General features: G+C 41.3%; 1 protein-coding gene across 1 annotated transcript in view; it reads right to left on the reverse strand.

The window, feature by feature from the left end:
* ADCY5 (adenylate cyclase 5) overlaps nucleotides 1-20,541 on the reverse strand; it is a 234,247-nt gene that overhangs the window by 19,223 nt on the left and 194,483 nt on the right. The window contains exons 9-12 of the mRNA XM_009274991.2: nucleotides 12,343-12,365; nucleotides 8,470-8,614; nucleotides 6,728-6,825; nucleotides 3,886-3,973 (exon numbers count right to left, since the gene is read on the reverse strand). Coding sequence (XP_009273266.2) covers nucleotides 3,886-3,973; nucleotides 6,728-6,825; nucleotides 8,470-8,614; nucleotides 12,343-12,365 — 354 coding nt within the window. The remainder of the gene's footprint in view (nucleotides 1-3,885; nucleotides 3,974-6,727; nucleotides 6,826-8,469; nucleotides 8,615-12,342; nucleotides 12,366-20,541) is intronic.

Consider the following 20,541-nt stretch of genomic DNA (forward strand, 5'->3'; position numbering starts at 1 on the left):
TGCCCAGGGAAGTGGTTGAGTCCCCATCCCTGGAAGTATTTAAAAGACGCGTAGATGAGGCACTTAGGGACATGGTTTAGAGTGGGTGGTTGTTGGGTTGACGGTTGGACTCGATGATCTTAGAGGTCTTTTCCAACCTCAATGATTCTATGATTCTATGATTCCAGTTCATTCTGAACTGAAATGCATAAATGCTGCTGGAAGACATTCTCTCCCAGAAGAGAGAGGCTCTGAAAGCGTGCAGGTACCAATGAATATAGAAGGGGAAGGTAGGGCACTGTTGTACAGGTGAAAGTCCGAATTTAAAAAGCGATCCAACAAGTACTAGTGTTACACTGAAAATAATCCACAACCTCCAGTCATCTGCATGACAAAAATACACTAAATAAAAACTGTACTTTGCAATAACAGCTGATCACAGACAGAAGAGTAATATTTCTCCTTTTTGTCTTCCTAACATATATTGTGGACATGGAAAACTGCTTAGATAATTGCTGTTGTGTTGTGAGATGAAAAAAACTATGAGGTCTTTAAGTTTTGATTTTTCAATTTGTAATAAAAGCCTTTGAGTCATTCTGAAGTACATTAAGATGCTTCTGGAGTAAAAGACAACATCTCCAGGCAACTTGATGTGCAAGTCCATTTATGTAACTTACTTCACAGTGATTTATTAGTCTATTAAAAAAGTACAGTTTTCAGAGGTATTTTTTCCCCTGCTTGAGAAAAAAAACCAAACACTTTAGGAGCATCTACACCAGCTTTGGGAGGCAAAGAAACAGGTAGGCAAGCTGCACCTATGTAAAGCTATAGAAAAACTTATTTTCTTGTAAAGGATAACTTGAAATTTCTCTCGCACGTGCTCCCAGGAACATGTAAGAAGTTGAATTCCACACAGCAGTGTAGATATCAGAAGTTAAGGATTTTAAGAAGAAACACAAACTTGGTAAGTTAGTAGCAAAACAGATGTCTGTCAGTGGAGTATTTGTGAAGGGACCCTGGTTCCCATGACCTTAGACTCTATTGGGAAGGAACATCATCTCGCAGTGGCCAAGTCTTCATGGAGCATCAAAGTGAAGAACTGGAACTCTGTTGTTTATTACAGCTGAAGAAACTTGGAAAGCCAAGCTGGCTGCGTTGGCAGTTCCAGGATCAACTTCTAGTCCATGGAGAATTTTATAGTGGAAGATAATAATGACAGCAAAAGAAAATAAAACATGATCAAGCTGTCCAGAAAGAGCCTGCTGGCCACTGTCAAAGCCAGAGATGGAGAGGCCAAAACAGGGAAGGAAAATCTCACATCAAAGCTGGAAAGAGGAAGAAAAAAAGAGTCACTTACCATGTAACAGCACAGCAAACAGGCAAAAGTTATGCTTATGCTGGTATCCTGGGGTGGACACCTGCTTTCCAACTTTGTGTGGAATGAACCACTGGTATGTAAAACACATGCTCTCCTATTCCACATCCGAGTGTGAAACAAAACAAACAATGCTGACATCCCTGTGGTCTTAAAATTTCATCTAAAGGATCTGTAAAAATGCCTTCCTTGTGTATATGTGTAAAAATGCTTCCTGGAGCAATGTGGAGTACAGAAATAAAGAACACCCCTTAACCAAGGACTGGGTAAACCCATTGCTTAAAAAACTCTGACTTGAAACACCAAAATCTTTAATGACAGAAGCAGACTGCAGCTACTGGGAGCTGCTGCCACCAGACAGGTAGCTGACAAGATAGAAGTACCCATCCCCTAAACAAGCCATCTCATAATCAGATGTTGTCAGCAGAGGCTAATGTGGAGCACTAAAAAAGGGGTAATCAAAAAGGTACTGGAGCTAGAAGGCCCGATATTTTCAATATTGGCAATATGTGCACAGAAGGCACCGGCCACACTGAATGTTATACATAAGCACCTTGTGGGTCTGCGCCAAAATGCTGAAAACTCACTTTTGGAAATACCAGGAGCTTCACAAAATCCCATTAAATTCTGATGTTAGTCTGAATTCCCTCTTATGTCTTGTGTTTCCAGGGCCTGTGCACTGAGGCAAAGCCAGCCAAAAACAGTTGCAGGCACCACTGAACAGACCTCTTCTACAGGAATTTGAAAGATCAAGGCAAAGAAAGCAAGACCGAACATCTGCCTAAGGTCACAGGGACTGAAAAAACCTGTGTGCCTTTTAAATTAATCGTTAATTAAGATCAGTAATAATATTAAACCAAAAAGCCCAAACCAAAACCTTTGAATGATGGCAGAAGAAATGAGTGCTGCTGTCAGTATGTGGAAGCAACCTAAGCCCATAAAAGCCAGAGGGTGACAAACAGCTGTGTGCCTTGAAATCCATCTGGTTACAAGTCAGCCAGCTCGAATGCTTCAGAGGTCTGGGTCTGCCACAGCTCTTGCCCCAATATTTGCACAGCACCAGTACAGCTGGTGTGTTGGTGTGGCTCTGCACGGCTGGCAGTGCGCTGGGATGTTGCTGCCGGTGGCACTGCAGTGTAAGTAGGCTCCAGCACAGCTCTGCACCCAGTTTCCATGTCCTTTGTGGCTGTGACCAAAAGCTTTCCACATTGGTTGTTAATTAACTGCTAATCACATTAACTGCTGATACCAGTTTACAAACCAATGACACTCAGTAGCATCTCCACGTACAATGGACACACCAAGTATAACCAGGCATCTTTGGGTACCATTTCCAGCTCAAGGGACCCAAGCCTTCCTATTAGCACTGTTATTTCTGACTTGTAATTCTCATTGCTGGTAAACAAGCAGGACCAATGGGATGCTGCACTTATGAACTAGGCTCCCTTTGAAATTGTCTTAAGCCCAAGGGAAGACTCGTGAGTGAGTTGCTAAGTTCAAATATAACCTGAAGCTTCTTTGACTGGGAACAGTTGGTAGCTCTTATTAAACAAGAAGGCAAAGCTTAATTCTCCAAATCTAACTTTCAAAAATCAAAAAGACATGGAAGGTGCAAGTCTGTCAAGAGCACCCACATTCAACTGTTGAAAATGGCAGAGAGAAGATAATTAAAGTGAGGCGAATCATCTGCCTGACATAATCCATTACCCCACTGTTTCTTCTGCACGAAATATAATGCTACTGAGCTATTTTATTCCAGGCTCTGAAGAGTAAAGCTGAGCTTGGGCTAAGGAGCCTGAATCTGAACATTTTCCACGTTCAGACACTGCTAGACTGGAAGGATCCCCAAAACTGCAAATACAATCAACTGGCATCAACATTTTAATACAAATACGTTTGAGTGAAAAAGATGAGCACATCACCCTTCCCAAAGCACTGACTGCCAATTTACCACAGACTGTCAAGAAGAATTAATATGTTTTCAGATTTCACACAACATCTTTCTTTGCTTATCAAAACCAGTTACAAGAAAGAGCCCACTGAATGTTGGAAGCTCTGTACACTCATCTGAGAAAGGCTGATAAACTTCTATATGTTTACAGCTTTTACTTCCCCCCAGGACATTTTTCCTTGACGATATTCTGCTTCTGATTATCTGCCTACCCAAACATGCATATGCAGCAGGGGCCAGTACACAGGCGACTCTGCAGGAAGTTTACAGGGAGGAAACGAATGGTCAGTGTTTTGTTCCACATTGGGAAATGTATTCTTCTTGTATCAATATGAGGGTGCCTGCAGGGGACTTAATAGACATGCAGATCCACACAGTGATTACTTCTCGCTGAGCTAAAGAGATGCCAACCCTAACATCTGTTTGCAGTTCATTCTGTCTTATCAAAGGCTTTTTCTGTAACCCTTATCACATAGTGTGGAAAGGATGGCTAACAAAACATGCTCTGTTAGCTGAAGAAACAGATTGCTGATCCAGTTAGCTTAGGCAAAGGACTCTACAAAGAAACCACAGTACTCACCTTTACACAGGAGTAAATGACCGAAACAAACACCACTGTGGTCAGGATCAGGAAACAGGTCAGGTAAAAACCCAGCATAAATGTAGAGCTGAAATCAAAGAGAATTTTTTTTTTAAATGCACACCATAGAGAATAGCTACAGCTCTGCTCTCCAGAAGATGACATTTGTACAAGCTATGACACACTGCATGGGCTTTCCAATTAGGATAGCAGTAGGAGATACCAGGTGCCTTGCATACCAACAGATACTCTGTCCTATTTCGAATTACTCACGCAGGCTGCAGAGCAGCGAATACTGCATCTTTTATAGCAATCACCTTCCTACCGGGGTGACAGCAGAGGGACTGAGAAATATTTCATGTGCTAGAGGAGCTGATAGAACAATTCGTTACAGAGGGTCGGCCCCCAGCTGGCTGTGGGCAGGAGACCCCTGGGAAAGAAAGCATTCTGAGCGCTGCAGTGCGGCCAAGCGGGAATAGTCTCAATGGGAATAGCTACCCATCCTTGCTGTGCACAGGGAACGTCTGTGCTGCACCATCCTCAGTGCTCTGTCTCGTGCATGGGATGGGAGCAACCATGGCATGAGGACAGTCAGGGAAAACAGCTTTAGCTTGGTCAGCTTGATAGGTTCCTGTTCTTCCCAACTTTGAAGTACAAACAGGACCCCAGGGTCAACTTTGTACTATGCATTTTCACATGTTTTGATCATGAAGATATTCAACAACACTTTCCCAGTGATTGGTCTCACTGTGACAGGACAGGCCCCCTCCCAGGAGTTAGCCTTGTTCATAATTTAAAGGAAGTATTTTTGTGACGTGACATTGATGCCAACCACACCAAAGCCAGCTGGTCTCTGTGTTCTCTCATGACTACTAAGGTAATTGTACTTGCTAATTCACTGTTTGAGCCTCTATGAAATTCATTAAAGCTATTCCTCTTTATCATCATAAATTATCACTGCCATTTTGTCTCTAGTTTCAGATTCAAATTCCATGTTTTGTCTTTCATGAAGCTCTGATGGTGACACATATACACCTGTGGTTTCAGTTGCTGCTTAACTGTTACCTTCAATAAAAGACCAAAACTAGGCAATTGAAATATAAGGAAAAACAAACCAAAAGGTGAAGAAAAGTATATCTGACCTGCATTTAAAACATTACATTTTATTTAGTCTTGAACCAAATCATCTTTCAGACAGGCCAGGCTGTGTAAGGACACTTCAGAACTTACGAAAAAACCTCATCACCACCCTTATGGGCGGCGTGGAAGGAGACTGAGCAGCATGACATTTACACCATGCTGCCATAAGGGATTGGCTCCTGTGTAATACAAAGGAGTCAGCCATATGGTTGACACAGATCAGAAATTGTCAAGCTGTCAATTAAATGTTAAACTGGGTTTTATGGAGACAGCTTAGTGGCTGCTTAGGGAGTTTGACGAGCAACACAAAGGCTGGTAGAGGGCCTCTGCAGGTGTGAAGTCACAGCAGTAATATCCAGAGATCCGGAAGCGTAAGCCCTCGCTAAATCAATTACTCTCAAAGAACATTTTTGGCCATCATTAACAATGCGCTAATTGCTGGGATTGATCTAGTTTCAATTTTGAGCCTCTTTCAGGTTCACTTCCAGTTTCCCAAAGTGGATCTGTCTGTTTACACAATGCATTTGTACGGATGTTATTTTGCTGATTCAATCTTTCTCTGAGCAGAAGTGAATGTCCTCTTGCCTGGGAGACTGAATGACCTCAAACATCAGACTAGGCATCGTTTCTGTGACCTTCCGAATATCTGATCTGAACAGTACAAACCAATCTCTACTCTGAAAAAATCTGTGGTGTGAACAGAAGTAGAAAGCAGTTGTAATGGCATATACTAGTATTGGAGCTCTCTTTAAACAATTTTTTGTCTTCTTGTAATGAAGATGAATTTGGAGCGTTTTCAGAGCTTCTGTGATCTTGTTCTTCAGATTAAAAATGACTAACTCCAAATTTATTTCCAACACAGCAGTGCTCAGTGAATGATATATTATTGCTACTAAACCAGAGCACAGGAAATACCAACGTGCTTTAATTTTAAGGGATTTTTTATGAACTCTTTGAGAAGAAATACCATGGCTGCAGAGCTCACTGCTGGAAAATATCCAGTGGGTTACACTGTGCCTTTCAGACAAAGCAATGCACTGCAGTGGTCCAAGAGCACTGTGCCCCACAGCCCTGAGGAGCTTATGCCACTCTTGCCTGGGGAAAGAAATGACTGCAACCCCTAAACCCGGAGTGAGCTACCCAAAGCGCAGGCAGGTGTAGCTCAACTCCTTCTGTACCTTTCTTCTTGCACTGCTACTCTGAGTCCAGAAGAATAAAGGCATGAGAGGTTATGCCTCATCTGTGAAGCAGACCCTGGGACCTCAGTGCTCTAAGCAACGAGGCTGTGATGGGTTTTTCACCTCTCTGTCCCACTGCGTTCAGATAAGAGGACAGCCTAGCCTCATGTTGTGAATGCATTCTATGCCTTAGTAGGCAATCCTTCCTACTTAGTGATATTTGTTTTCCACAGGCTTATAAACGTGCTGAACTGAATTTCCTAAGATGGAGGTAAATGGCAATTTACGGAATGGAAATGGAAATCACGCTGGGAAAACAGAAATCCTCACATGCCAGTGAGGAGGTTTTAATCTGCACTAGAAATGCGTGAAAACAATAAGCACCACGCATCACTTGAGCATGAATTATTTAAGGATTTTTCTCTTCCCCTTGGTGCTCTGAATTCTCAAGAAAAAAACAAAGAAAAGTAGGCCAGAATAGAGGAGGGGAGCAGATGGGAGCAAAGGGATGAAAAGATACTCACTGTGGCACGATTATGATTTGAACAAAGCAGATGAAGAGGAAGACTAGGGAGGCACAAGCCACGTAGGCTCCAAACCTGTCATCCACCTGCTTGGAGTACTGCAAAAATGCAAACAGGGTTATGTTAGTGGGAAATTTCGCTGGCTGCCTTCTCTCCACAAAAACTTCTTACTTGGCTTCCATTTAGGTCCTTGGAAAGCAGCGCTGGTAGGAAACGACTAACATTGCAAACTCCTCTTTTCCCTGGGCAGGCTGTAAGGGCTTGAACAGACCCAAAGGCCAGGGAACAAACCGACACAGCTGGGTGGAGAGAGGATTTGCCATCTGCCCCTTGCATGAGAGGAACAGGAATGGATTAACTGGGACCAGGATTCTAGGTCACCATTGTCAGAACCTACACTTCTTCCATGGGAAGTTTCCTCCAACAGGGATGAATGTTGCTAATGAGAAAACCTTGTATTTTGTGCAGACGGCTTGGCTTGTTCTAATGATAGTGCGAGGATGCTGCGGTTTTCACACAGTCACTCCTTCCAACTGCTTGTCAACATATTGGTCACATGGGAGCTCCATCCGATTCCCAAAGATGCTTTATTTAGCTTGAAGCATGGTTTTCAGTACAGACGGTCTCAATGTTCGAACCACAAAATAAAAGGTGCTCAGAACAGGTGAACTGCTAATTTCCCTAGCAGTTGTCAGCTATAAAACTGAAGGGAAGGAGTGGGGGGAAATTACACGCTTGAGTTTTTAACCAGTCCCACACTGATTCACTGAATAGCTGTGAATCCTGCAAAGGTATGCTTTTGCAATAGGTTGTAATTCCTGTTGTTGAAAGAGTGTTTCTAAATAAAATGCTAAAATAGTTAGTGCAAACTTAATTACTGAAGCTTTTTCCATTGGCTAATGAGTTTAACCTGACAACCACTCAAGTATCCCAAGGATCTGTGCCTGAATAAGAAAAAAGAAAAAAGATGACTGACTTTCTTTGGGCAATTAAAAACCAGCACTTTATATAGTACCCTTAATAATAGCATCTGGGTACCTCTAGACTAAACTGAATTTAACTTTGCAGCCATCTAGAGCCGATGTTTTCTCTATTATACAGACAGAGAAATTGAAAAGATCTTTGCCTCACAACAACGATACCCGAAACAAAATCAGGAAGAAATCAGCTATTCGGGAGCCCTAGGTCTGTTACTCCTCTTTCTCATATTTGTGAGACAGAGAACTCTACTTGTTGCTTAAAATGGGTTCCCAAAAATGACCAGAGTACGAACTGCATTCCAATGAGCCTCAGTAGCACCTGGGGCTCCCTGCGGGGGCAAAGGGCAGAGTAAAGCCCCTTCAGAGGTGATTCGGAGCTCAGGCAGGCTGTAGCGGGTTTCTCCAGTGATTTGAGGGAGATAAGGGGCGGCTGCAATCTCAGTTTGGATGCCTCAAGGTCAGAGAAACAAATCTGGTTTATTCTGGATTCCCTTTACAGTTCATCATTGTATATTCACGTGTGTCTGACAGAAATGGCTTGGTTTTCCTGCCCAGTGCTCCCTTCAGATGACTGTGGCTTTCTAGGGATGTGGATATTAAGGTTTCCATGAAGAAGCACAGATTTTTTTAAGATCACAACCCCACCTCCAACACCTAAAACCTAGCTTTACCTATAGATATAAAAGCCTGACATTATGCAAGAGTATTAAAACTCACAACAAGCTCGACTGACACATTGCAATGATTTTCAGACAACGTTACCTTTTTCTCCAAGTCAGGCTCCCTGAATGTTAACAGGAACTTGCGCACGTGCTCAGAGCGTAACCGATCAATACTTCTGGCATCAATGGCACGGCCCAGAAATTCATCCACTTCATCTTCTGGGTTCATACTTTCCTGTGTATTTCTGAGGATGTCACAAAAAGGGAGCATAAGAGGACAAGACAGTTTCCCCCTCTTCACCATACGTTATCATTTCACTGTATAACAAGCTGGAGGTTGATGGCATTTTGCTTATGACAGCTTCAAGCTGGAAAACGGATTATGAGCCGAGAGGAGAATGATTATCGGCTCTAGAGCTCATTGCCAGTCCTGAGTCCACCAGTGAAAGGATTTGATTTACTTGCCCTTCTTCTGTACTACATCCATCTGTTTTCTTGCCTTGCAGTCTCTTTACTGTCCTTCATTCACTAAAACCGGTCAGTGGTCTCCTTCCACTAGTCCTCTGACTTACTCTTCCCTGCACTGCCGTGCTGTCGTAGCTGTTAGTGCCTGAACTGGCAAAATGATTTATGTAACCAAACATATTTCTTGTTTCCCGATAATAATTTCTGTAAATATTTCTGTGAAAATTCCCGAACTTGAACAATTCTCCATTTCTGAGAAAAAATTGTTCACAGAATGAACATGTGGGGAAAAAAAATGTGGCCTGACACCCCACTGCCTCCCCTTCATGCAGTTATTTATGAGTATAAAGCATCAACCAGACAAAATTTTCTGTTTACAAGGTATTTAGTTACTTCAAGGAAAGGTTGCAAAAGAAAAAGGTAGCAAAAGAAAAAAACACAAATTAGATTCTGCTTTCTAAATATGTGGAACAAGATTTCTAAACTGCTTATAATCTTTAGTATCAGTGTGTTTCTGGTGCTTAGCTACAGCTTCAGAAAAATAAAGCTGATTTTTAAAAACTGTTGAAAAAAATAACACTGAAAACTTAATTGCCCTGAGGCATTTTGCACTGAGGATCAGGAAACCTGAAGCACCTCCCCAAACTCTCTAGTTATTTTTAAAATCTAACAGGATTTTAATGACTTGATGCTGTCACTTTAACAGCCTGCCTTAAAACTAGCTATAGGCAGAAATTAAAAGCTAATCCTGAAATGCTGTTTTTCTGCTCTGCTTGCATGATTGCCAAGGTTATCCATACGATATGCCAATAGTTATCCATTGGAATACTCCCCCCACTTGCACTGGGGCATATTCCAGTGGATAACTATTTCTATGTGCAAACCCCATGATGGCACAGCAATTTATGGCTCATGTTGTGTGACCTTCACCTTAGGCACTCTGGAGAAAAAATCCTGAGGTCTGACAAGCACAATGAAAAGCTACACTGCTTTATTTTCTTGGTTTTATTTGTACTGCATAACAGTGCATAACGCACAAAGACTGTGTTGCAGCCAGCAGGTCCCTACAGGTACAACTGTGCTGTAGAGCAGAGACCGCTCAAAGCAGCTTACAAACCAGAATGTGAGTCTGTTTTAAAAGTTAAAGGTCCCTTTCCAAAAGAAAGGCTCTCTAAAAGCTTTCTGCAAAACTGGACCAGATTTCAAGAAGCCCTCTGTACCCCAACTCTACCATGTACCTCTTGCCAAGAGAAAAATAAATCAGGTCCATCTACTCCTTTCAATTCCAACTCCCTTCGCCCCAGCCAGCAAGTTGAATGTGTCTACACCTCAGCTGGTTCATGATGACACACCATCGGCATCTATTTAGTGACCATATGGCAACCGCAAACCTAGTTTGTCTCAAGGTCTTATCTCTATTTTAGCCAATCTTAATATTTCAGTGGGGATGGGGAAAAGAGGGTTTTTTGGGGGGGCTCTAGAGTTATTTAATTCTTTTAACTTCATATATTCCAGTTTGAAATTAAAAGTGGTTTTGTCCCTAGAAGGACAGGACATTCAATTTACTTCTAGATGCTTCCTTAGAGAAAGCACATCTGCTTGAGTATTCAAGACGATGCTGCTTATTTTCATTCAGTCCTCACAAGGTCTTCTGGACTCATAAAAATGAGCAAGGAAATCATTAGGCTTTGTATTTACAGAATGTCTTCCAAGATCCTGCGAGTTATTTACACATTTGGGTCATTCACATTTAGTCATTCCACACCACGTACGACAGATGCAATACGTTTTCCCCTAGAACTGAAGCAAGAGTCGGCTCAGCATCTTGGCGAACCTCAGTTAAATTTCAAGTTCCAGCTGAACAGCGTCACTCAGGAAGACACGAAGAGAAGAAACTGCCTGCTCAGGCTTTGGCCTCGGCTGCCTCCAGTTTTGTAATAGGTCATTATACTGCTGAGGGTATCTCTAATACTACAATAACTTCTGTGGTTGCAGATTGTGTAGAAATACCACTGGAGGTTTTAAATTGCCTTGCTGGGATATTCGCAGTGAGGCAGCCGCTTTCACATAGACTGCAGGGAAGCTTAGTCACCTTGCATATACGTAGCTGCTCAGGTGACTTTCGCAGCCAGTTGTACCCAAACTAATTTACTGTACAGCAAGTTTGGGTACATTTGCATAAATGTAATTTTAAACTGAAATACAAAATTTCCCCATGCTAAGGAGTGCCCTGGAGGCAGTGCCTGTAAGTCAGAGCTGAGGTACTGCCACAGACTAATGAAATTTATATGTGGAAATACTTATTGATATATTGATAGCGTGGTGGGGGGAAAAAAGCAAGGATTTCAGGCCACCATGAAACTTCCAGAAACACCTCTTAAAAGCACTGCTGAGATTTCTCCAAATGCAGCCAACAGAAAATTGTTGCAAGGGACAGGAACAGCACGAACAGAGCGTGGAGCAACTTTTGCACTCTACTTGCAAATGCGAAAGCTAGCAATTAACCCAGAGGTGCTGGCTGAATATTGCCGTGTTCAAACTTATCACTTCCCTTTACTTTTAGGGAGTTGCTCTCAATGCTCAGCCACCATAATGTGAATTTTCCCAAAGCCGGATGCTTAGGGCCCACAGAAGCATTTAGCTGTCCCAGCTCACAGAGGTCTGCTTAGTCCTGACCGGCAGCCTGAGAAATATAATAAGGAGCAACAGCAACATATTTTAGGCATCAGTCTCCTCTACTGTCACCTGTCTTGCTCTGAGCAAGCTTACAATTAACGCCATTCAGTAGGACTGAATGTGAAATTTTTCCAAACACCTTCAATACAGGAAATGCTTTTGTAATGTCCAGCTGCAGAAGTTAAAAAGTGAACACGGTTAGGGTTTTTTCCTCCAAAAGCAATTTTTCAAAATATCACTCCTGTTAAATTGTTATTTTAACCAATTTTTTTTAAAGTTCTATATGAAAAAAATGAAAATGCTTCTTTAATGTGGCTGTATTTTAGTGCATGAAAGTTTTAATTTACTTTTTCAAATAAGCTGTCATTTCTGAGTTCATTTTTATATATAGAAATAAGTAATATGTAATAATGACTAGTATAAAATATAAACAAACTCAGAAACTATATATTTCAATACATACATAATTTTTTCTTATCAGAGATGCTCAACACTTAGACATACTTTACAGAAAGATTTTGTTCTTGGGATATTTTCAAAGCAGCAAATAGCGAAGAATATTGGGGGCAAGGGGAAGAGCAGCAAAGGCATTTTAATTACAAAAGCAAGTTAGAACCACACAAACGAATAAATGTTTTGAGGGCAGCGGCAGTTCTGGATGCACATCAGTCAATCCTGTGCCCTCAACTGGCTGTCCCTCCAGGAGAAACCTCTGGGGAGTTCAGGCATTATTCTTGGCTGCTGGGCATTAATTTTTGTCTTTTTTTAATATGAGAAAAAAAATCCCAAATGTGCAAACATAACAGTGTATGACAGAAGTAAATTTGCTTACTTGTCCTTGGGGTCCTCAAAACCCTGAAAGAAAGGAAAAGGACACAAGGGTTAGGAAACAGGCTGACCTTGAGAACACAAAGTATCCTGAGAACGGCTTTCGCAGAGGAGTTTTCAGGGCACTCATTTGTTAGGTGTGGATGGATAGCCTTACCCACCCACAGCAATGTTGTGTCCTGCCGTGTCATCAGGCAGACAGAGCAGTTTTAGAAAAACACATGCCTTCAGATATAAATTTATGGAAGTGAAGATAAGGGAAACGCTTCAGCTGACCGCTGGCACTCTTTATTTCAGGTGTCTTCTTTTCTGCAGTCACCATTACAAATGATACAATGGAAATTATGCTGATATAACTGAGGATGTATTTTACTTGAAACAAAACTCAGAATGATAACATAGGCCAACTATTGTATTCAATAAGGTTGCACCTCTTTATGTTGGGGCTTGGCTAAGGGAGCTGGATGCATTTTGGTTTTCATCTCTTCAGGAGGAACCTCAAGGGGTCTCCTTCCTTCTCCTCACTGCATGCACACACAAAACATGTTTTCTTGAATAAGATTTCAGGAATTATTTATAATATTTGTAATAGCCAAAATGTTCACAATTGCTTCAGGGCCACCTGAACCGAGTAGGTGTATGTATTTATGGGTCATCCATAGTTTAAGTGGCTAGAAGGCCTCAGAGAAAAATATGTACAGAGGCATAATTTTATATGTTTAGCGTTAACATACCTAATAGACCACATTGCATCAAAATGGCCATTTTGCATGGGCTGAGACAAAATCTGCCCTCTGACATCTTGGCTTAAATTTAACTGAAGTCAAGAAAAGTTGTATATTTGACAAGTAGGGTCAAATACTCAGGCACAGAGTTTGTACCCTGTGTTCCAAAACATAAAAACAAATGTAGCTGGGAGATAGGAAGAATTCCTTTTGTTTTCCTCCCAGAGACCTCAGGCCAAAACTGCTCAGAGCACGTGAGGATATTCCAGCTGCTGGACCTGCAGCCGCTACCAGGCTGGGGGCAGCAAACTGAGATCCATCCTGACTGTAAAAATCTTTGGGCAAAAGTCTTCCCACAGCCACCTTGTCCAACACCATCAGAAACAAGCACGTTGACTAAAGGAGAACAGATTTTGCCCTTGCAACCAGTTAGCTATGTGGCGATACTGCGAGAGGCAGAAGTAAAGCCAACGCAGTCTCCCTGAACAGCATCATCTTTGCAAGAGGGAAAAAGTGGGTTTTGTCACTCAGGTCAACAGCCAGGACTGTGATTCACTGCGAGAGCAATTTCCATTTTTACATACTCCGTTTCAGACTAAAACCACACTTCAAAATAGAAACTGCAACTCCAACTTAACCCATCAGAAATTCAGATAAAGGAAGTCTCTCAGTCCCATGTAACAACCACCAGCAGATCCAGTGGGAAGAAGGAAATAGTAATGTTGATTCAAAGTTAGCATGTCCAGTTATCCAAGCCAAAAAAAACATGTACTTTTTCATTTCACATTAAAGAGTGATGAAGTGATCATTCAACTTTTTGTTGTGTGGCTTTTTTTTTTTTTTTCCTTTTGCTTAATCATTTTACAGTTGTCAGGAATATCTGATTGATTTATTTATTTATCCTCTAAGCAATGCTACAACACAGTGCCAAAACTGAAAGCTCACTGATTAATCATGAAGACAAAATGCTCACTAATTTGTCTGTTGTCATAGTCAGTTAGGCTGAAAAAAAAAAGAAAATCAGCTGAACATGAATAGCTACCAGCCAAGAAATAAGGGGAGGGAACCGATGAGAAAACAGCCAGTACTTGCTTATTAGATAGACATCAAGTTTACATTTTCAAGTTTAGCCACATGGGAACTGGATGACTGACTGCAGTGGGAGAGTCCCCTAAAATGGTCTGATTTTCACAGACAGCTGCGTAACCATTCATCCCACTGAAATACTGAAAATTAACACAGATCTCATACTCCTGTCTTCTAGGTGCACAGGTTTGAGGATACAGGCCACCCAGCTCAAGTTACCAAAACACCTCAGCCAGCATATCCTCAAAAAATTCCCTAATATTTCAAGCGTGGAAAAATATGTAGGCTGCATATTTAACTAATCATTTCTATGGGTGATCACTTGATCAACATGGAATTTGATTCTCCTCTGCTTCTCTCCCCCAGCAAAACTGTTATAAGGAAAGTCTCTAAAATAATACAGAATTAATTGATCTAGCTTTTCAATTTAAAATACTAAATAGTGCTTGAAACCCTGGAAATTATTCATGCTGGTAGCTCAAATTAAATTGGTGTTTCAAAATTAAAAACTCAAAAAAGGCATATTTCAGCTGAAGCAAAAAAAGGAAAAGATCATTACATTTTCTTTCCTGGATCTTCATTTAACAAGGCTAAATATTTAAGAGTGACTTGAAGTTTAATTAGAGAGAATCAGTTTAAAATTAAATGTAGTAGGAACCTCTTTAAGTTAAGCAAATTAAATGATTCACTTCAAACATTCAAAAAGGAAAGATCATTACATTTTCTTTCCTGGATCTTCATTTAACAAGGCTAAATATTTAAGAGTGACTTGAAGTTTAATTAGAGAGAATCAGTTTAAAATTAAATGTAGTAGGAACCTCTTTAAGTTAAGCAAATTAAATGATTCACTTCAAACATTCCCATTTCATACGAAAGATTCTTCAAGCAGAATTGCCAAAAATGGAATTGTTATGGTGAAAGGTCTGCAGGATTATTTTAGGGAAAAAAACCTTGAACACAGCTTCTTAAAAACTGGTCATTTATTACAGGAGATCTTTCTCATTTGCACTGAAAGACTTTGCCAGGATACAGAGCAAATATACCTCTAGGATCTGGCTGTGGCCAGAGATTTTCTTCCTTATCCACTAAAGCATCCGTGTCTCAATCACATACCAAGAAGCCTTTTAGGGGGAGAAGATGATCGCATGCACAGGGTCACGCTGCTCACCCTATTTTGGGTTGGGAGGGAAATTTCCCCCTGGGTTTTGGTAAATGTGTTTTCACCTCCTCCTACTTTGTGGGCATGCTTGGTCCGTTGAAAAATCTGCACTTAAATTATTTCCTTCCCCTTGCACGAGGCTTGGGCACTAATGACGCATTGGTCGTTTTTCTTCTCCGCAGCTGGCAAATAATTTAGTTTCTTTAGGACTCAGGTGCTTTGTTCCAGTTAAAGCCCTTTGGCTCAGCATAAGGCTGCTCGCATGAATTGCAATGGTCTGTGTTACACACAGGATAAGCGCTAAGCACAATCAATCCTGCAGAAATGTGGTCTACATGGATTTGCTTTCATTCCTAAAGGACTAACACACTCAGGATCTAGTAGACAAATTTCCAAGCTCAAGCAGGAAAGTGAAATAATGGGGGCTGCTGCTGCGAGCACGTCTATAAAGCCACTCTCCAGCATCCCTGATCTCACCTGTCTGTGCTCGCCGCTGGAGGCTGGGTAGCTGGGCTGGGGCTGTACCCAGCCTGCTCGGGTATAGAGCAGGTTTTGAGCTGCACAAAGATATGTCAAGATTGGCATTTCTGCACACACATACACAGAAATCTGAATGCTCAGAAAAAATAGCTGATAAAAATGAGGTGCCTATCATTTAGGAGAGGGGGAGTAAAGGGGGTAGGAAGAGAAACAGCCAATTCCTGAAGTTAAGTATGTGAATCCCCTCTTGACTGCTTATGGATTTGTGCCCAGCAGACTGAAGCAGTGCCGATGGCTTTCTAGGGTACTATGAAGAAAAAGCTGGGAATTGTCAGCAGGGATGAAAATGGCAAAAGTGGTGATGGCTACAAGAATCAGGCAGATAGGAGTTCACAGGAGTTCAAGAATAGCTCCATAATCGTGATGATGAAGTAGCCCTTGTTAAGGCCAAAATTCCTTTTCTCTGGAAGGGAACATGAGGCACGAGATAGGTCTTATCGCAGTGCAGTACTAATGGACTGCTGCATATAAGACCTCATGCAATTTTTATTCAGTCTCATTTTAAATATCCCTGATACTGGAGTTTTTCCCCTTCCCCCAAGAGGCTGCGTTATTCTGCCATCAGATTGCAAATGTAAAGGTAATAGCATTTAATAATTGCTTTGAGACTAAGACAGTTCTCTCTCTGACTTCAGGAATATTAACCCAAACTCAGCTGAATCACCTCCCTTAAAGGCACTAGTACCTACCAAAGAGCAGTCCTGCTCTTTCTTCTTTTCTACATGAGATTCTTAAAAAACCATATTTTTTATGGCAGGTCAGGTGGCTCTGAATTTACAAGCACTTACTTTTAATAACCATTCTACAGTGGGAGTAGACATGTGCAGGAGGAAAAAAAGAAGGAATGTTATATTACTGCATCTGTCCCTAAGGTTTACTATTTTATGGGGGATATTTTATGAATATCTATTGTGCTAAAAGCTCATATGACTGCCATCTCTCTGCTTGACTTCTAAATTAACTAAGCCCTTTTCTTTGAAGATTAAAACTGATTCCTTAAATAGAATGATAAAGTGTTTGTCAAAGCCATGACAAGCTGACTGCTATACCATAATGCTTCAAATCAAGAACCATTAGAAATAATAATTCTAACCTTGAGAACATTAGCTGCAATTATTAACATATTGTAAATATGCAAAGAAAAGTGGAATAGACTTTACATGCTTTTAACTTTTCATTTAGCTCCAAAAATAAGACAGTAGAGGGGCTGATGAGCTCTATGACCTTCTTAATGGCAACATGGCTGGGAAGCATGGATTCCACCTTAAAAACTTCACTGGCAACTCCAGCAAAGATCGTAAGAGCAAAAATGACAGAGAAACTAATTTTTCTTGCCCTTTTTTCACCTCCAGAACAAAACTGAAATGGGGCTTGCATGCTGTTAAAGCAGAAATCGAAAGAACTTCAGACTTAGGGACAAAATGAGCTGTGTAAGAGGTCAGGCCAACTTGCAAAGCAAAGGTGCTTCACAGAGACAGTGACCATGGAAAACAGAAAAGGAGAGTGACAGGCTGAGAGTGGATGTAGTTAAAAACAAACCTGGTTTGGCCCCACTGCAAAACTAATTATTCACATCTATTTTCAGCAGTGTTATACATTCTGCCTTTGTCCCTGTGGTCAAGAAGACAAGGCTACAAAGATACATGCCGTCAGGTGTAAAAGCAGAAACAAAACTGAAGGGCTTCAAAGCACTCAAGCCAGAAATAACGCAATTTCTATACCAGACTCCAAAAGAACTGGCACAGAAAATACTAGGCCTGATAGGAAGGATATTTAACAAGCATCTAAGTGCAGAACAACAAACTGGCAGAAAACCAGTTTATGAAACAGATTATATGACGAGTGTGTCTGCTATAGCTGGAACACAGACTAATGAGCTCCAAAAAGGAAAGCTGAAATGCTCCCTTTCTGCAGCCCACCCCACTTGATAAATAGACTTTCATTCCTCTGCACTGCTCCCAGATGGTGAAACCCTCTACTTTGTTCTACTCAAAATGGTTTCGTACGCAGCCCCCAGCTGGTAGACCAGACCTGGCCAAACCCATTAATTTATTTGGCCCATCAGATTTATATCTATAGAACATAAGTGGTTGCTTTTGAAATAGGTTTTCCCCCCTTACTTTTAATTAACTTCTGGCTCTGAACTCACACCTCTGAGAAGTGCCGGTTGCTCATACTTCCCAGTTTTCTGTGAACTCTGAATCCAAATTTCTTCCGTTCAAAGGTCACGTTTTCAAGTGAAATGGTATGCGGTTCTACGCCTCACTTGTGAACAGTTACCAGAATTTGCAAAACAGAAGAAGACATAAAAAAAGGTAGTCCTAGAAATGCTCTGAATCAGTTTCTGGCTCCCTAATCTCTGTCATAGAATCATAGAATCATAGAATCATTGAGGTTGGAAAAGACCTCTAAGATCATCGAGTCCAACTGTTGACCCAACACCACCACCCACTAAACCACGTCCCTAAGTGCCTCATCTACTCGTCTTTTAAATACCTCCAGGGATGGGGACTCAGCCACTTCCCTGGGCAGCCTGTTCCAATGTTCCTTTCATCTCTACACTCCAAATGATGATAAACACAACAAACTTCTACAGAAACTACTGTCAAATAGCCTTCTAATCAGATGCAGACAGACTGAATCCAAGCCTAACCAGCCTTAATTGAAATTGCCCACCGGTGCTGGCTGGAGCTGCTCACCGTCTCTGAAAACCAGACTCAAACCTGCTGACCTGCATCCTTTTGTCATTAAAGCTTACTGTCACTTTAGGAAGCTTTGGAAATCATTCTGGTAAGTGCCACAGCTCCACCTCTGATGTCCACCTGTGCAACGCTGCGACGAACATCAGAGGAAATGTTTCTGTGAATAAAGGGGAATTGGTATTTTATTTCTGTAGGCTTAATTTAGTCCCACTCAGAAACTGTCTGATGCTTTTTAGTAGTGTCTCGATCCAAGCCACTTTTTCCCATATGACTACGATTTACTCTAGAAAAGGGTATTGAATGGTGGAAAAATTATCAGTGCAAGACTTACAAGCAAATACTAAACTCTACCTAAGTTTCACAAAAGCAGCTGCAGATCAGCTGTTGCATCTCTCTGACTCTTATCCCTCTTTTAAAGAATTTAATCAAGGATGATTGCAAGCCCTGATCAACTAGAATAAAAGTTGGGTTTGCAGATGAGGATACAAAACTGTATGAAGCCACTGACAGTTTGAGCAATGTACAATGTTTTATATGGCTCCCACTCATTTATATGAGATGACACGGAACATGTGAATCAGGCAAATCCTTTTTCAGAAGCACCAAAGCAATTGTATAGCGTAAGTGCAGGATAGGATTCCTCCCCTTGCTGTTTGTGAGCTATCTAAACCAAATTGGCTATATAAAATCCAGACTAGACTAACAATTTCCTCCCAGGTCTATAGTAATACATGGAGATTACAGCAGAAAGGCTTGCTCGAGGGTTTCTCCCTGCTTGATTACGAGTTCAGGGGATTCTGCATACTACAATAGCAGCAAAAAAATAGTGGGTCAAATTCTTCTCCATTGGGTGCTCCTGTCCAGCTCCGCTGACGTCAATGTTGCTATTACCAGATTTAGCAGATGATTGCTGGAAAAGAGGATGATGGTGACCTTCAGTTAAATGAAACCTTTAGAAGGAGGGTGAACTCTCCGTGCCTCATTCACGGACTCAGATCCACTTCTCTCTGATGGGGCTGCACTATTGACTGAGCAAAACTTACCCTACTGAATTTTATTTTAATTTTTTAATCAGTTCTGATGTTCAGGTGGTAGAGTTGGCACAGAACCAGCTATAGTGTCTGCTACTCTGATGCACCTGTTCCCCGATTTTGATTACCGAGTAACAAGAAAATCTATTGTAATGGCAACTTGGAGACATAAAGGGAGGAAGTGAGCTGTATTTGCGATGCAACATGCAGAGAATTGTTTGATTTAGGACAGGGTGAATAGGATGAAGAATTATATTTTATGGTTGAGTGACCAGGCTTGTAGATGAGTGTTGTTTCATTAGAAAGTAAACACCAAGGAATCAAATATCATGTAGAAGACTGTGCAGAGCTCTGAGCAGCACCGCAAGGAATCAGGCAGTGCCTACCTGAAAGAAGAGCTTGTTCTTTATTGCACCGGCCATATCCAGGATGCATTTTTATAACCTTGTCTCACATTTTTAACATTTGCATGCAGTCATACTTCCTACACGTGTATAATCCCTATTTGATTTTACTTTGTAACTAACATCGATGTCACACACAATTTCATTGCAAATTAAATGCTTCATTAGTTGTACTCAGACTCATGACAGAAGCATGGTCAGGCTAAAATCAGTATTGCAGATCTTCAGGGTTTCCTCTTTCTGTTCCTAAACTTCCTAATGTTAAACCTTTCCAGCAGCTGAAAAAATAAAAGGAAATCTGCCAGGCATCTACAACTGGGCTCAGTAATCACGTTAGCCACTCTGCTCACATTTGATTATAAGGACTCAGAGGTACCTGTTTCTGAAGTAAACCTTCCCCAAAGCATGTATCAGTGGAACAAGCTCAGATGCTCAGTCATACTAGCCAGTGTAAAATAAATATAATAGCTGTATGGCAGCCTTAAGATCCAACAGCAGGACTTTCCACAGCTGAGTAGATCTTATGACACAACTAACGCTTATTTTTTTTTGGAAG

This window comes from Aptenodytes forsteri, unplaced genomic scaffold (genome assembly GCF_000699145.1).
Source record: "Aptenodytes forsteri isolate BGI_AS27 unplaced genomic scaffold, ASM69914v1 Scaffold255, whole genome shotgun sequence".
In the NCBI taxonomy this organism is placed as follows: Eukaryota; Metazoa; Chordata; class Aves; order Sphenisciformes; family Spheniscidae; genus Aptenodytes; species Aptenodytes forsteri.